Raw genomic sequence first — 16,381 nt, forward strand, 5'->3', positions numbered from 1 at the left:
AAAAAATAGAATCAAAGAAAGAGAGAGAGAGAGAAACAAATTTGTATTGATAAATAAATTTAATAACATTTGTGTATCAATAAATTTAATAACATTTGTGACGTTGAAAGATTAAAGTACTTGTAATAACAACATTTATGACGTTAGTTTTAATGAAACCAAAATTTTTTGGAGATATGCAACCTACCAACTACATTAATTCTTTTACGAGAGACAACTGAATCCTCCCTCTTCGTTGTCTCTCCTTTTTCCTTGTGCACATAAAACAAACCTAAATACTAAAACATTGAGAGAGAGAGAGAAGCAAACATTCCTTGTGCACATAAAACAAACCTAATTGCTAAAACTTTGAGAGAGAGAGGGAAGCAAACATGAATGTGAGAAAAAATAGAATCAAAGAAAGAAAGAGAGAGAGAAACAAATTAATATTGATAAATAAATTTAATAACATTTGTTACGTTGAAAGATTAAAGTACTTATAATGACAACATTTATGACATTTGTTTTAATGAAACCTAAATTTTTTGGAGATATGCAACCTACCAATTACATTAATTTCTCTACCAGAGACAACTGAATCCTCCCTCCTTGTTGCCTCTCCTTTTTCCCTGTGCACATAAAACAAACCTAAATGCTAAAACTTTAAAAGAGAGAGAGAGAAAAGCAAACATGAATGTGAGAAAAAATAGAAGCAATAAAAGAGAGAGAGAGAGAGAAACAAATTTATATTGATAAATAAATTTAATAACATTTGTGACGTTGAAAGATTAAAGTAATTGTAATGACAACTTTTATGACATTTGTTTTAATGAAATCTAATTTTTTTTGATATATGCAACCTACCAACTACATTAATTTTTCTATCAGAGACAACTGAATCCTCTCTCCTCGTTGCCTCTCCTTTTTCCCTGTGCAAATAAAACAAACCTAAATGCTAAAACTTTAAGACAGAGAGAGAGAGAGAGAGAGAAGCAAACATGAATGTGAGAAAAATAGAAACCAAGAAAGAGAGAGAGAGAAACAAATTTATAGTGATAAACACATTTAATAACATTTGTGACATCAAAAGATTAAAGTACTTGTAATGACAACATTTATGACGTTTGTTTTCAAGAAAACTAATTTTTTGAAGATATGGAACCCACCAACTACATTAATTCCTCTACCAGACAACTGAATCCTCTCTTCTTGTTGCCTCTCATTTTTCTCTGTGCACATAAAACAAACCTAAATGCTAAAACTTTAAGAGACAGGGAGAGAGAGAAGCAAATATGAATGTGAGAAAAAATAGAAACAAAGAAAGAGAGAGAGGGAGAGAGAGAGAGAAACAAATTTATAGTAATAAACAAATTTAAAAACATTTGTGACATTGAAATTTTAAAGTATCTGCAATGACAACATTTATGACGTTAGTTTTAATCAAACCTAAACTTTTTGGAGATATGCAACCTACCAACTACATTAATTTTTTTACCAGAGACAACTGAATCTTCCCTCTTCGTTGCCTCTCTTTTTTCCCTGTGCACATAAAACAAACCTCAATGCTAAAACTTTGAGAGAGAGAGAGAGGGAAGCAAACATGAATGTGAGAAAAAATAGAATCAAATAAAGAGAGAGAGAGAGAAACAAATTTATAGTGATAAACAAATTTAATAACATTTGTGACGTTGAAATATTAAAGTACCTGTAATGACAACATTTATGACGTTTGTTTTAATGAAACCTAAATTTTTGGGAGATATGCAACCTACCAACTACATTAATTTCTCTACCAGAGACAACCGAATCCTCCCTCTTCGTTGCTTCTCCTTTTTCCCTGTGCACATAAAATAAACCTAAATGCTAAAACTTTAAGAGAGAGAGAGAAGCAAATATGAATGTGAGAAAAAATAGAAACAAAGAAAGAGACAGAGGGAGAGAGAGAGAAACAAATTTATAGTGATAAACAAATTTAATAACATTTGTGACATTGAAATTTTAAAGTATCTGCAATGACAACATTTATGATGTTAGTTTTAATCAAACCTAAACTTTTTGGAGATATGCAACCTACCAACTACATTAATTTTTTTACCAGAGACAACCGAATCTTCCCTCTTCGTTGCCTCTCTTTTTTCCCTGTGCACATAAAACAAACCTCAATGCTAAAACTTTGAGAGAGAGAGAGAGAGGGAAGCAAACATGAATGTGAGAAAAAATAGAATCAAATAAAGAGAGAGAGAGAGAAACAAATTAATATTGATAAATAAATTTAATAACATTTGTGACGTTGAAAGATTAAAGTACTTATAATCACAACATTTATTACATTTGTTTTAATGAAACCTAAATTTTTTGGAGATATGCAACCTACCAACTACATTAATTTCTCTACCAGAGACAACTGAATCCTCCCTCTTCGTTGCTTCTCCTTTTTCACTGTGCACATAAAACAAACCTAAATACTAAAACTTTAAGAGAGAGAGAGAGAAGCAAATATGAATGTGAGAAAAAATAGAAACAAAGAAAGAGAGAGAGGGGGAGAGAGAGAAACAAATTTATAGTGATAAACAAATTTAATAACATTTGTGACATTGAAATTTTAAAGTACCTGCAATGACAACATTTATGACGTTAGTTTTAATCAAACCTAAACTTTTTGGAGATATGCAACCTACCAACTACATTAATTTTTTTACCATAGACAACCGAATCCTCCCTCTTCGTTGCCTCTCCTTTTTCCCTGTGCACATAAAACAAACCTCAATGCTAAAACTTTGAGAGAGAGAGAGAGAGAAGCAAACATGAATGTGAGAAAAAATAGAATCAAATAAAGAGAGAGAGAGAAACAAATTAATATTGATAAATCAATTTAATAACATTTGTGACGTTGAAAGATTAAAGTACTTATAATCACAACATTTATGACGTTTGTTTTAATGAAACCTAATTTTTTTGGAGATATGCAACCTACCAACTACATTAATTTCTCTGCCAGAGACAACTGAATCCTCCCTCCTCGTTGGCTCTCCTTTTTCCATGTGCACATAATACAAACCTAAATACTAAAACTTTAAGAGAGAGAGAGAGAAGCAAATATGAATGTGAGAAAAAATAGAAACAAAGAAAGAGAGAGAGGGGGAGAGAGAAACAAATTTATAGTGATAAACAAATTTAATAACATTTGTGACATTGAAATTTTAAAGTACCTGCAATGACAACATTTATGACGTTAGTTTTAATCAAACCTAAACTTTTTGGAGATATGCAACCTACCAACTACATTAATTTTTTTACCATAGACAACCGAATCCTCCCTCTTCGTTGCCTCTCCTTTTTCCCTGTGCACATAAAACAAACCTCAATGCTAAAACTTTGAGAGAGAGAGAGAGAGAGAAGCAAACATGAATGTGAGAAAAAATAGAATCAAATAAAGAGAGAGAGAAACAAATTAATATTGATAAATCAATTTAATAACATTTGTGACGTTGAAAGATTAAAGTACTTATAATCACAACATTTATGACGTTTGTTTTAATGAAACCTAATTTTTTTGGAGATATGCAACCTACCAACTACATTAATTTCTCTGCCAGAGACAACTGAATCCTCCCTCCTCGTTGGCTCTCCTTTTTCCATGTGCACATAATACAAACCTAAATACTAAAACTTTAAGAGAGAGAGAGAGAGATAGAAGAAAACATGAATGTGATAAAAAATAGAAACCAAGAAGGAGAGAGAGAGAAACAAATTTATAGTGATAAACAAATTTAATAACATTTGTGACATTGAAATTTTAAAGTATCTGCAATGACAACATTTATGAATTTACTTTTTAATGAAACCTAAATTTTTTGGAGATATGCAACCTACCAACTACATTAATTTCTCTACCAGAGACAACCGAATCCTCCCTCTTCGTTGCTTCTCCTTTTTCCCTGTGCACATAAAATAAACCTAAATGCTAAAACTTTAAGAGAGAGAGAGAAGCAAATATGAATGTGAGAAAAAATAGAAACAAAGAAAGAGAGAGAGGGAGAGAGAGAGAACCAATTTATAGTGATAAACAAATTTAATAACATTTGTGACATTGAAATTTTAAAGTACCTGCAATGACAACATTTATGACGTTAGTTTTAATCAAACCTAAACTTTTTGGAGATATGCAACCTACCAACTACATTAATTTTTTTACCAGAGACAACTGAATCCTCCCTCTTTGTTGCCTCTCCTTTTTCCCTGTGCACATAAAACAAACCTCAATGCTAAAACTTTGAGAGAGAGAGAGAGAGAGAAGCAAACATGAATGTGAGAAAAAATAGAATCAAATAAAGAGAGAGAGAGAAACAAATTAATATTGATAAATCAATTTAATAACATTTGTGACGTTGAAAGATTAAAGTACTTATAATCACAACATTTATGACGTTTGTTTTAATGAAACCTAATTTTTTTGGAGATATACAACCTACCAACTACATTAATTTTTTTACCAGAGACAACTGAATCCTCCCTCTTCGTTGCCTCTCCTTTTTCCCTGTGCACATAAAACAAACCTCAATGCTAAAACTTTGAGAGAGAGAGAGAGAGAGAGAGAGAGATAGAAGAAAATATGAATGTGAGAAAAAATAGAATCAAATAAAGAGAGAGAGAGAAACAAATTAATATTGATAAATAAATTTAATAACATTTGTGACGTTGAAAGATTAAAGTACTTATAATCAAAACATTTATGACGTTTGTTTTAATGAAACATAATTTTTTTGGAGATATGCAACCTACCAACTACATTAATTTCTCTGCCAGAGACAACTGAATCCTCCCTCCTCGTTGGCTCTCCTTTTTCCTTGTGCACATAATACAAACCTAAATACTAAAACTTTAATAGAGAGAGAGAGATAGAAGAAAACATGAATGTGAGAAAAAATAGAAACCAAGAAGGAGAGAGAGAGAAACAAATTTATAGTGATAAACAAATTTAATAACATTTGTGACATTGAAATTTTAAAGTACCTGCAATGACAACATTTATGACGTTAGTTTTAATCAAACCTAAACTTTTTGGAGATATGCAACCTACCAACTACATTAATTTTTTTACCATAGACAACCGAATCCTCCCTCTTCGTTGCCTCTCCTTTTTCCCTGTGCACATAAAACAAACCTCAATGCTAAAACTTTGAGAGAGAGAGAGAGAAGCAAACATGAATGTGAGAAAAAATAGAATCAAATAAAGAGAGAGAGAGAAACAAATTAATATTGATAAATCAATTTAATAACATTTGTGACGTTGAAAGATTAAAGTACTTATAATCACAACATTTATGACGTTTGTTTTAATGAAACATAATTTTTTTGGAGATATGCAACCTACCAACTATATTAATTTCTCTGCCAGAGACAACTGAATCCTCCCTCCTCGTTGGCTCTCCTTTTTCCCTGTGCACATAATACAAACCTAAATGCTAAAACTTTAAGAGAGAGAGAGAGAGAGAGATAGAAGAAAACATGAATGTGAGAAAAAATAGTAACCAACAAAGAGAGAGAGTGAGAAACAAATTTCTAGTGATAAACAAATTTAATAACATTTGTGACGTTGAAATATTAAGGTACATGTAATGACAACATTTATGACGTTTGTTTTAATAAAACCTAAATTTTTTGGAGATATGCAACCTACCAACTACATTAATTTCTCTACCAGAGACAATTGAATCCTCCCTCCTCGTTGCCTCTCCTTTTTCCATGTGCACATAAAACAAACCTAAATGCTAAAACTTTAAGAGAGAGATAGAGAGAGAGAAGCAAATATGAATGTGAGAAAAAAATAGAAACCTAGAAAGGGAGCGAGAGAAACAAATTTATAGTGATAAACAAATTTAATAACATTTGTGACGTTGAAAGATTAAATTACCTGTAATGACAACATTTATGACGTTTGTTTTAATGAAACCTAAATTTTTTGGAGATATGCAACCTACCAACTACATTAATTTCTCTACCAGAGACAACTGAATCCTCCCTCTTTGTTGCCTCTCCTTTTTCCCTGTGCACATAAAACAAACCTAAATGCTAAAACTTTAAGAGAGAGAGAGAGAGAGAGAGAGAGAGATAGAAGCAAACATGAATGTGAGAAAAAAATAGAAACCAAGAAAGAGAGAGAGAGAGAGAAACAAATTTATAGTGATAAACACATTTAATAACATTTGTGACGTTGAAAGATTAAATTACCTGTAATGACAACATTTATGACGTTAGTTTTAATGAAACCTAAATTTTTTGAAGATATGCAACCCACCAACTACATTAATTCCTCTACCAGACAACTGAATCCTCCCTCCTTGTTGCCTCTCCTTTTTCCCTGTGCACATAAACAAACCTAAATGCTAAAAGATTAAGAGACAGAGAGAGAAGCAATTATGAATGTGAGAAAAAATAGAAATAAAGAAAGAGATAGAGGGAGAGAGAGAGAAACAAATTTATAGTGATAAACAAATTTAATAACATTTGTGACTTCGAAATATTAAAGTAGCTTTAATGACAACATTTATGACGTTAGTTTTAATGAAACTTAAATTTTTTTGAGATATGCAACCTACCAACTACATTAATTCTTTTACCAGAGATAACTGAATCTTCCCTCCTCGTTGCCTCTCTTTTTTCCCTGTGCACATAAAACAAACCTCAATGCTAAAACTTTGAGAGAGAGAGAGAAGCAAATATGAATGTGAGAAAAAATAGAATCAAAGAAAGAGAGAGAGAGAGAGAGAAACAAATTTATAGTGATAAACAAATTTAATAACATTTGTGACGTTGAAATATTAAAGTACCTGTAATGACAACATTTATGATGTTAAATTTAATGAAACCTAATTTTTTGGAGATATGCAACCTACCAACTACATTGATTCCTCTAAAAGGTTTTAAACGATTTAATAACCTTATAAAAGTATTATAAACTATGTTAAAACTTTATAAATGCCTTATAAAAACTTTATAAAAAACCTTTTAAAACGCTTTTAAAAGAGTTTACAAATTTTTTATAAGGTTTTCTAAAGGTATAAATTTCAAAAATTCTGGCGGGAAAATCCAATTTTGTAATTTTAGCGGGAAGTTTTTTCGATTTTGGTGAATGTACATTTTTGCTGTCACTAAAAAATGTAATTTGGTCATTTTGTATATCAAAAGAAGTAGTTTTGAAAACGGTCAACATGGTGGGATATTTTAAAGAAGGGGCATGAAAAAAGGTGTATTTTTGAAAATACTCCTTAACAAAATTTCACAGCCAATATGTGCACAAGTAGTAATTTGGTCAAGGTCAAGTAAAAATAATCAAAATTTTTTAAAAATGGACATTAATTTTTATTTTTTTTTATTATTATTATTTTTTTTCTCAACTATTAGGCCACAACTCGCTGGTCCATTAGCCAAATTCCTACATTCGTAGGAAGCGGGACTCGATCCCTAGTGTGATGGTGCCTTCTACAATTGGATTTACCTCCTCCTACTGCATTAAGGTCACTTCACCATTTTTTATTTTTTTTGTTTGTTTTTTAACAAAAAAATATTTTGTTTTGTTAAATTTGGCATTTGTTTTTGACTGCGACAGGTTTTATTATGGAAAGTAATTGGGCCTTCTTAAAAACATTGGCGCAACTACACAATGTTAACCTAGAGGTCTTTTTTTCTTGGGGACAAACTACTGATATACCTTTAAATACAAAACTATAACTAGAACTCATGAAACAACATAATATCTCACATCCCACAGTGACGTGGTTAAGGTGAAGAGGAAAGGGCATTTGCTCTAAGCCACCAAAATTTTTAAATTTTTTAGGCCACATGATTTTCCAACCTAAGCTTATAGGGATTATTATCGATTTGGGCCTTTTTTGGGTTAAATATTTGAGATAAAGCATTTCTGACCATACTCTCAAAATTAGGCATTTTTTAGTGAGGGTAAATGACAAAATTGACCCTAATGAAAGAAGAGGTCATCTACTTCGACGTTCTCTGTCTCACCATCGACATCTTCATTTTACAATTCCATTGATCAAAACTAAACCCTAAAAACTGGTACCTTGTGAACCCTAGGGGAAAACTTAAACAAATTTTGTGAATCTTTCTCGTCTTAAAGTTTTAGATCGCTTAATCTCTTATATTGTCTACCATATATTTCAAAAACTACAATCATCACATATCAGATCTGCAGCTCCGACGGGAATGAATCTTTGTGCATCGTTGCATTATTTGTCTAATTCTAACAGTCATAAAATTGTAGACTCGAGAAGGACATGTATGTGAGATTTAAAATTGCCCATAAGAGTAAGAGACGACAAGAGAGACGATGAACCTGCGTCAATGAAGGGTAAAATCGTCCTCTAATGACAAACTAAATGCCTAAAACTGTAAGTCCGGACCATCAGTCCCAAATCCATAAAATTTTGAGAAATAATGTCTATTTTTATAATTAATCCTAGGCTTATATGTATTAAGTTGATAGCATAAATGTGTATATTATAATGCAAAATGGTGTTTTATTTGAGAAGTCCATGACATTATATCATTATAATAAAATAAATATAATTTATGTATAAAGAAATTTCTGCCAATAAAATAATTACGTATCGTAGTTATAAGTATAGTATAGCTGTATAAAATTACTAATGGAAGACAATTGATAAAAGAGATAATTAAGAATAAAAGAAATGTCTTTTGGAATTGTGTCTTAGAAATTTTTTAGAAAAGATTAATAGAAAAGTTTTGGCTTATACTATTTTTTTCATCTTGTGATTGTTGTCTTTGAAATAATATTTTTTAAAAAAACAAAGGTCACAATTTTTTACTCGCCCTAAGCCACAATTAGTCTAGCAAGGCACTGCCATCCCATATAATAATCAATCACACAATGTGAGTTATTTGATTTATCCTAACTTAAACATCTATGTGAGCTATATTTATCAAGCTTTAACCTATGATCTTAGTCAATATTGCATTTCTTTAGATCTAGAACGAATGGTACAGTATATTAGTTTTTTTTTTTTTGGAGTCATTCAATTATACCAAAACTATATATCAATATATGGTACTGATTCTCGATAAGGAAACAGTTATGCGGCTTCTTGTTACTACCAAGTACACAGCTACCCCATTAATACGTAAGTTTTTTTTGTGTTGTATTATTAAAGGAATGGAGAAAACTGTTTCTTGCCCTTTATCCGTAGTTTACACTCTTTTGGAGTTTGTATGGGCACTTCTTGACTTGTTAGCTTTTATTTCCCCTTTATTTGGATTGTAATGCCTGTTCTTTTGAGTGAGTGTGAGACTTAGTTTTAATGAAAATTATCAGTTTGATAAAAAAAAAAGGAACGGAGATAACATAAATAGAGCAAATTAAGCTCAAAGTCACAAATTAGGATTCCGCAACTTTAACAACAAAATCAATTTGAGTTACATTATTTTTGGTTAAATTATTTTGTTTAAATTCTTAATTCCAATGAAAACATATATGTTCAATTTCATCTATTATATATTTATATGTATCATAGTAACCACATTAAAAAAAAAAAACTCAAAGGACTTGTGCTCATATATTTTTTTTGTCGCAGTATTCATAATATCATTTTAAGAACTTTTTGTTTTTATGCTTAATTATAATCTTGTAAGTTTTTAATTGTCAACAAGACATCTAATAACCAGAGTAAATCAAGCAAATGTGAAATCAAATACACGTCAACAAACACATTATTACTAATCATAAAAGTAAAAGATAAATAAATAAATTTACATTATTTTTTTTTACACGAAAGCTTTACTTGCTAACAGATGTATAATTCTAGTCTAATAAAAAGACTCATTTATTCATACCTATCTGGCATAGTGGTCCAAAGTCGTCACATTTGCATAATTGCAAAGTGGTCCAAACCAAAACCACATTTTCTAATCTCCCACACGAAGGTCGAAATCAGGGTTAACTGACTCTTCTGACATGAAAAATTAACACTAATTCAACTTTGTCGATGAAATAAAAGCTCATTATAGAAAAAAGTATCTCTTAAAAAATACAACTACGAATAGTTTAAGTTTACCACTTAAAGATGTCCAAAGAAAAAAATGACGTATAATTTACAACTTAAAGCTGAGATATGTTTACATAAGAAAACAAAGCCATTATGCCTAACCAATAAAATATCGATTCCCCAAATCATTTTTATAGCAAAAACAAAACGATAACATGTTGTGGGCAAAGGCTTGTGGTCCTCACAGCGTGCAACACCTGTAACCGAGATTTAAAAAGATGAATCAGAATAAATGCTAATTAATTGAAAAAATTAAGGCATCCAATAGTGGCTAAGCACCTGCTAAGTGCTAGTAGAACAATAATTACGGTATAAAAATAATAAATTAGGCCAAAAAGAAGAGAATAAAGTAAAAAAAATGAGGAAGTGGGTAGAGAAATTAGGAATGCAACAAGCAAGGGAAGTCATGACCCATGAGTGCAAATAAAGAAAGCAGATAAAGAGTGGCCATGTGAAGTCGTACGGAAGTCATAAAACGTAGCATTGTTTTATTCGTTTATTATCACTGCAGGCACGTATAAGATTGTGGTTTCGTTTTTAATAACAATGCTCGTACGAACGAACATCTCTATTTGCTGAGATTTAATATATATGTCAGAAATAGTAAGAAGTTTCAATTTAGAATATTTCTGTCTATTATATGTCTGTTTTAGAAATTACTAGATACTAATCAGGTGGTCAGGATGGACTTAGCGCCAAACGAGAGAATTGAATATTAAACGGAGATTAATCAAAGACTAATTTTACGGTTATTTTATTAAATTTAAAACAAAATAAAAATATATAGTATTAAATATATCTATAATTCTATTTATATTAAAAGACAAAATATTAAATAAAATATAAAACTATAGTATTGTCTTAAAAATTATGGCAAACACATAAAAACATAATTTTAAATAAAATTTTATGATTTTCACTAAAATTTTGTGCATTAGTTATTGTAGAACATCAATCTTGATTTAATGTTCTAAATAACAAAAAATTATTTGATTTATATTTGGTTTCAAAAATAATCGATATATAAAAAATTAAGCAGAAAGTAATTGGATTAGACGGATTATAATCAAATTAGATAAGCATAATTAAATACTCGATGCTAGATGAAGATTAATTATTAATCGAGACGGAGAAAGTAGATCTCACGATTTTAGACGGGGATTTTTAAAACAGAGATCGTATGTATTCAAATGATAGCTTGTGTTTTTTTTTACAAAGTCACGTTTGCTCACATTTTGTGACTAATTCAACATACTTAATTTGTATCGTATCACATCTGAGAATATCATAAAATGGTCGCAACCGAGCTAAACGTCATCTCTCTATCGGGAATTTGTTTATATTTCACAATCCACACGGTTTTATATACTACCATTTGATTTTATGTAAGTATGACTAAGACATGGTCACATTCACATATCCAAATATATATATATATATATATATATATATAAATATATATAAACTACAATATCTGAGCATAATAGAAACGTTAAAACTGTTTGTATTCATGCAAAATAAATATTTACCTTCAGATTCTATCACTATAAGTCTATAATTTTCTACAGTTGATATTACTCTTTCATAAATGTATAGTCTTTTAAATTATAGTCAGGAAATTGTTTACAAAAAAATGTTCCTCTTCATACCAAAAAAAAAAAATGTTCCTCGAAATGGTTTTCTGGTAAACTGAGATCAAACGGCGAGTGTGACGAAGATTCTTGTCCGAGAGGAGCTGGCAACCGACAGGGTTGCTGCCTGTCTTTAAGTGCATTAGCTTAACTCACTTTGACAGACACCGGAACTGTAGGTTGTCGGTAATAATGCATCTTACCCGTTAGCTTTACAAATCCATGTTGTCTTCTAATTACGCTGATGAGGTCAGTGATAACGTACATGGTTGTATTATAGTATAAAAATAATCACTTGAATAACAAAATATAAGCAATTAGTGCTTGTGCAAATCACTTTTAAACTTTATTTTTGAAGAACAAACTTAACTAAACACTTTCGCAGATCTATCTTCATCGTAAAAATAAAATTTATCTTAATGCCTAGTTTCTTTTGTAGAGTCTACTGTAAATATATGTAACGCTACGAAAAACAAAATATCATATAACGATTAAAATAACCATATGTCTTTTGGAATATATTCTCCACCAATTTTTTTGCTCTTGTAATATAAAACTTTTACCAAAAGAAGAATGGATATCTTGTAATGCTGTTTCCATAATTAAGTAATACCCATGTACTTTCATTAAGCACTTTGGTCTAGGGTTATAGACTATCATAGGTATATAGAAAAAATGACAATGGATAAAATATATAAACAGCCCAAATTATATAGATTGTCATTTTACGGATAGAAGAATAAATTAAAGGTTTTTTCTCACATATTTTTTTTCATTGGCTCCTGATTTCATAAATTTAGGGTTTCCAAGAATTCTCATTTCTCTCTTGCCGACTCTACCTAAAAGACTCTCTCTCTCATCACTCTCGCTCATCTTTCTCTTAATTAGAGGCACAAATCATTCAAAAAGCATACACAAAAAGAAAGAAGGTAATCTTTTCTTTTCTTTCTCAACTCTGTCCTAGCTAAATTTCTGATTGATCTTTCTTTAAATGTTATTGTTCTCCATGTTTGCTGTTCTTGTAGAAAATTTTCTATACAAAATTCAATAGTATGGCTTGCATCTAGTTTTACTGTAATCAAGAATTTTTTTTTACATGGAAAGAGAAGGAAAATTCAAAATTAAAGTGCTGATTATGAATAATGGGTTACTTAACTTAGGAGAATGGTGAGGGGAAAGACAGAGATGAAGCGGATAGAGAACGCAACGAGCAGGCAGGTGACTTTCTCCAAGAGAAGAAATGGACTTTTGAAGAAAGCCTTTGAATTATCAGTCCTTTGTGATGCTGAAGTTGCCCTAATCATCTTCTCTCCTAGAGGCAAACTCTATGAGTTCTCTAGCTCCTCCAGGTAGATTTTCTACATCTATATATGTTTTATGTATGTACTCATTTCTTATATATTGATCCGATCCATCAGGATTGATATTTTCACATATGAATATAATTTACTGAAATCCATGATTAATTAGTTTGTCCATCATTTTTTTTCTTTTTTCCTAGACTCGATCGATTGATACTGGTTGGTTTACGTGTTAAAATGAAGATTCTTGATTTTTTAGAGAAAGAATCCGAAATAGAAAAGTCAGGATTCTAGATTAAAACGTGATTCGCACATGGTTTCATCTTGGAAATGCAAAATAAAGTTTGTAAATAGTTATGAGATAGTTCGGACAAACTGACAAAAAAAATTCCAGTAAACAAAAGAAAGAAGCTAAAACTTGAAATGATATTTAACTATAGTTCACGTAGCAGTAAGTTTAAGTACAGTGTTCTTACTCAAATTAGACAATAAAGTTAGATTCCATTTTCACTTTCATATTTAATTTAACCAGATTTGGGGAAAACAGTTTTTCCTTATTTAGAGGTGTACAGATTTCCCTATATTATATGTTTTTCTTGTGTGTGTATATACAATTTAGGGAGAACTTACACACACATACAGATAGACAGATACACGCATACATATACTAGTTACAAACAGTTACTACTGTACAAACACTCAAGCACATGATGTCAAAAAAATAATAATACTAACACTCAAGCACATGTATTGTGTACGTACGTATATTTGAATATAGTTGATGTATTGTGGAAAAACGATCCACCCATATAGCACCACATCCACCGAGTATGATTATGTGTATCTAGCTATTAACAGTCAGGTATGATTATGAGTATTTAGCTATTAATTATACTCGACCATACTATGTAATACTACAAGAATAAAATGGTAATCAATGACTGCAGAGTACAAAGTACTCTTTATCTCAGTGATGATAGTGAAGGAGTCATTAGCATGTGTCTAGATCAGAATATGTTGATTCTTTCTATGCTTTCTCTATTTATTAATATATATATTTGTGTAGTCATAATTTACATTGTATGCTAATTATATGATTATTTAATCTTATGTACATACTTTATTAGACAAAAAAACAAATGATAATTTTCTTAAGTAAGCAGAGAGGAGTTTATACCACAATTAGCTACCTGTTAACCAGCTTATAGATCACATATATATATATATATATATATATATATATGAAATTGTTATGTATATCCTTAAAAATTCGATGTTACATATATAATGCTTTAATTTTGTCTTGTAATTAGTGTTTGAGAAATTTAGTTTAGACTTTTGTTTCTCTATATTATCTCCTTAGGTTTGATTTTTTTTGTTTTTTGCTGGTTTTGAAATACTGATTTGAGTTTTGAAATTTTCAGTATACCAAAAACAGTAGAAAGATATCAGAAGCGAATACAAGATCTTGGGTCTAACCATAAGAGAAATGATAACTCACAGGTAACTGGACTTTCTATATTTGCTAGTGTATATCATGGTTATTTAATCATTATTTATTTTTCCATTTGAAAAAAGAACTCTTTTATACATGCATAGTTACATTTACGAAAAATATACCTATGAAGAACTCGCCTAAATATAAAATTTATATCGACTTCCATCAAATACTATACACATGCTAAAAATGTATACTACTTTATATATTAATCGAACATGGATGAGAATAATTTTGTATTAATTTTTGTACTTACAAATATATGTTTAATTAATTATGTTTTGCATTTCACATGAGCAAAACCTTATTGACAGCAATCGAAGGATGAAACCTATGGCTTGGCGAGAAAGATCGAACATTTGGAGATTTCGACAAGGTTTTTGATTCAAAATATTTATTGATATTTTGTTATGAATGGAAATTTATATTGTCATTGTAAGTGTCTATTTAACATATATAAATACATTTGCAGAAAAATGATGGGAGAAGGACTTGACGCATCTTCTATAGAAGAGTTACAACAATTGGAGAACCAGTTGGACCGAAGCTTAATGAAAATAAGAGCCAAAAAGGTAATTTACATACTGTATATGTGATCATTTCATTTTTTAGATGTAAATAAAAAATTTACTCCTATCATCATATTATTATTGTTTCATCGAGATTTAAGACGGACGTGGTGGTTGGGTCGATTTATGTATGTTTATAAAAAATTCGATTATCAAATGTGCTGGTTATGTAAACATTAAACTAGATGACATATAATCATGGGATCATCCTATAAAAAACACAAATGCACACACACACTTGCAGTTTGCACACTTGGAAACATGATGTGCGTCATCCATGCATGCATATATGTGATGACTGATGATAAAAGGACCCGTTTTTTTTTTGGTCAAAAGATGAAAGGACCTTATGTTATCTTTTTACGAGTTTGTTTTGAAAATATCTTTAAGCGAGTTCTTATGATGTACTTGTTTTACCGACTAATTTAGCTACTTTATTTCTTAATTTCAGTATCAATTATTACGCGAAGAAATTGAGATATTAAAAGAAAAGGTAACACTTGTAGCTTTTTTAAATGGTTAGGTACGATATAAACATATTCCCTTAATTAAACGGTTAGACCATATTTTTTCGATTTCTTGTCAATATCTAGGAGAGGAACCTCGTTGCAGAAAATAAAATGCTGATGGAGAAGGTATACGTATTAATATTAAGTAATAACATACGGCTTCTCTACAACTAGTATCGTACTGATCATTTGTTCTCTAATTCTATTATTATGAAATCATCTGTTTTTCGAAACGAGAGTTTTAATTTTGAGGAAATGTGTGACATGAAGTGTGACATGGGAGGAAGAGGAATAGTAGCAAGAACTTCATCATCAATAACAACTGAAGAAGTGGACATAGATGACAATGAAATGGAAGTGGTGACTGATTTGTTCATTGGACCTCCTGAGACTCGACACTCCAAAAAGTTTCCTCCTCCAAACTAACGTATAGTATATGGTTATACATTTACCTTGAAAAATTGACATCTCACAACACTAAATATTATGTACGTAGGGAAATCCTTTTCCCTGGAAGAAAATTTGATGTTAATTACTTTATTTATAGCTTCGTATTTTTTTTTTTTTTTTGGTATCCTCTAACAACTTTGAAAACCCAAAATAAAAATATACTCTAGTTGTTCATCCGCCTTCATTGGCTATCGTTGAATACCATTTCCAAGCCAACTAAATCCTTTTATGGTTATGCATCTCTTCTCCGCCTTGTTGTTACCCGAGAATGTATTAAACTTTTTTGGCAAAAAAATCTCTTAATGGTTTGTATGTCTCCGGATTAAGACTAATACAAGAATGTTCTGCACAAAGAACCTCACGTT

General features: G+C 30.4%; 1 protein-coding gene across 2 annotated transcripts; it reads left to right on the top strand.

Annotated features, from left to right (window-relative positions):
- The first annotated feature begins 12,000 nt into the window (after window positions 1-12,000).
- LOC104737191 (agamous-like MADS-box protein AGL14) lies at window positions 12,001-16,127 on the top strand. Of its 2 annotated transcripts, XM_010457298.3 has the most exons (8): window positions 12,001-12,618; window positions 12,850-13,038; window positions 14,415-14,493; window positions 14,803-14,864; window positions 14,961-15,060; window positions 15,509-15,550; window positions 15,651-15,692; window positions 15,837-16,127. In XM_010457298.3, the coding sequence occupies exons 2-8, from the start codon at window positions 12,854-12,856 to the stop codon at window positions 15,990-15,992; spliced, it is 666 nt and encodes a 221-aa protein (XP_010455600.2). In that variant the 5' UTR covers window positions 12,001-12,618; window positions 12,850-12,853; the 3' UTR covers window positions 15,993-16,127. The 2 variants fall into 2 exon arrangements, with proteins under 2 accessions (XP_010455600.2, XP_010455601.2); XM_010457299.3 differs by lacking the exon at window positions 15,651-15,692 and having other exon boundaries at window positions 12,085-12,618.
- Window positions 16,128-16,381: the final 254 nt, after the last annotated feature.

Source organism: Camelina sativa, chromosome 13 (assembly GCF_030686135.1).
Source record: "Camelina sativa cultivar CO46 ecotype springtype chromosome 13, ASM3068613v1".
Taxonomy (NCBI): Eukaryota; Viridiplantae; Streptophyta; class Magnoliopsida; order Brassicales; family Brassicaceae; genus Camelina; species Camelina sativa.

What these genes read in the sequence shown, in the direction of transcription:
- LOC104737191 (XM_010457298.3), top strand. Translation starts at nt 12,854, where the DNA reads ATGGTGAGGGGAAAGACAGAGATGAAGCGGATAGAGAACGCAACGAGC. An exon ending in GAGTTCTCTAGCTCCTCCAG is followed by an intron (nt 13,039 to 14,414) that starts GTAGATTTTCTA and finishes TGAAATTTTCAG; the next exon opens with TATACCAAAAACAGTAGAAA. An exon ending in TGAAAATAAGAGCCAAAAAG is followed by an intron (nt 15,061 to 15,508) that starts GTAATTTACATA and finishes TCTTAATTTCAG; the next exon opens with TATCAATTATTACGCGAAGA.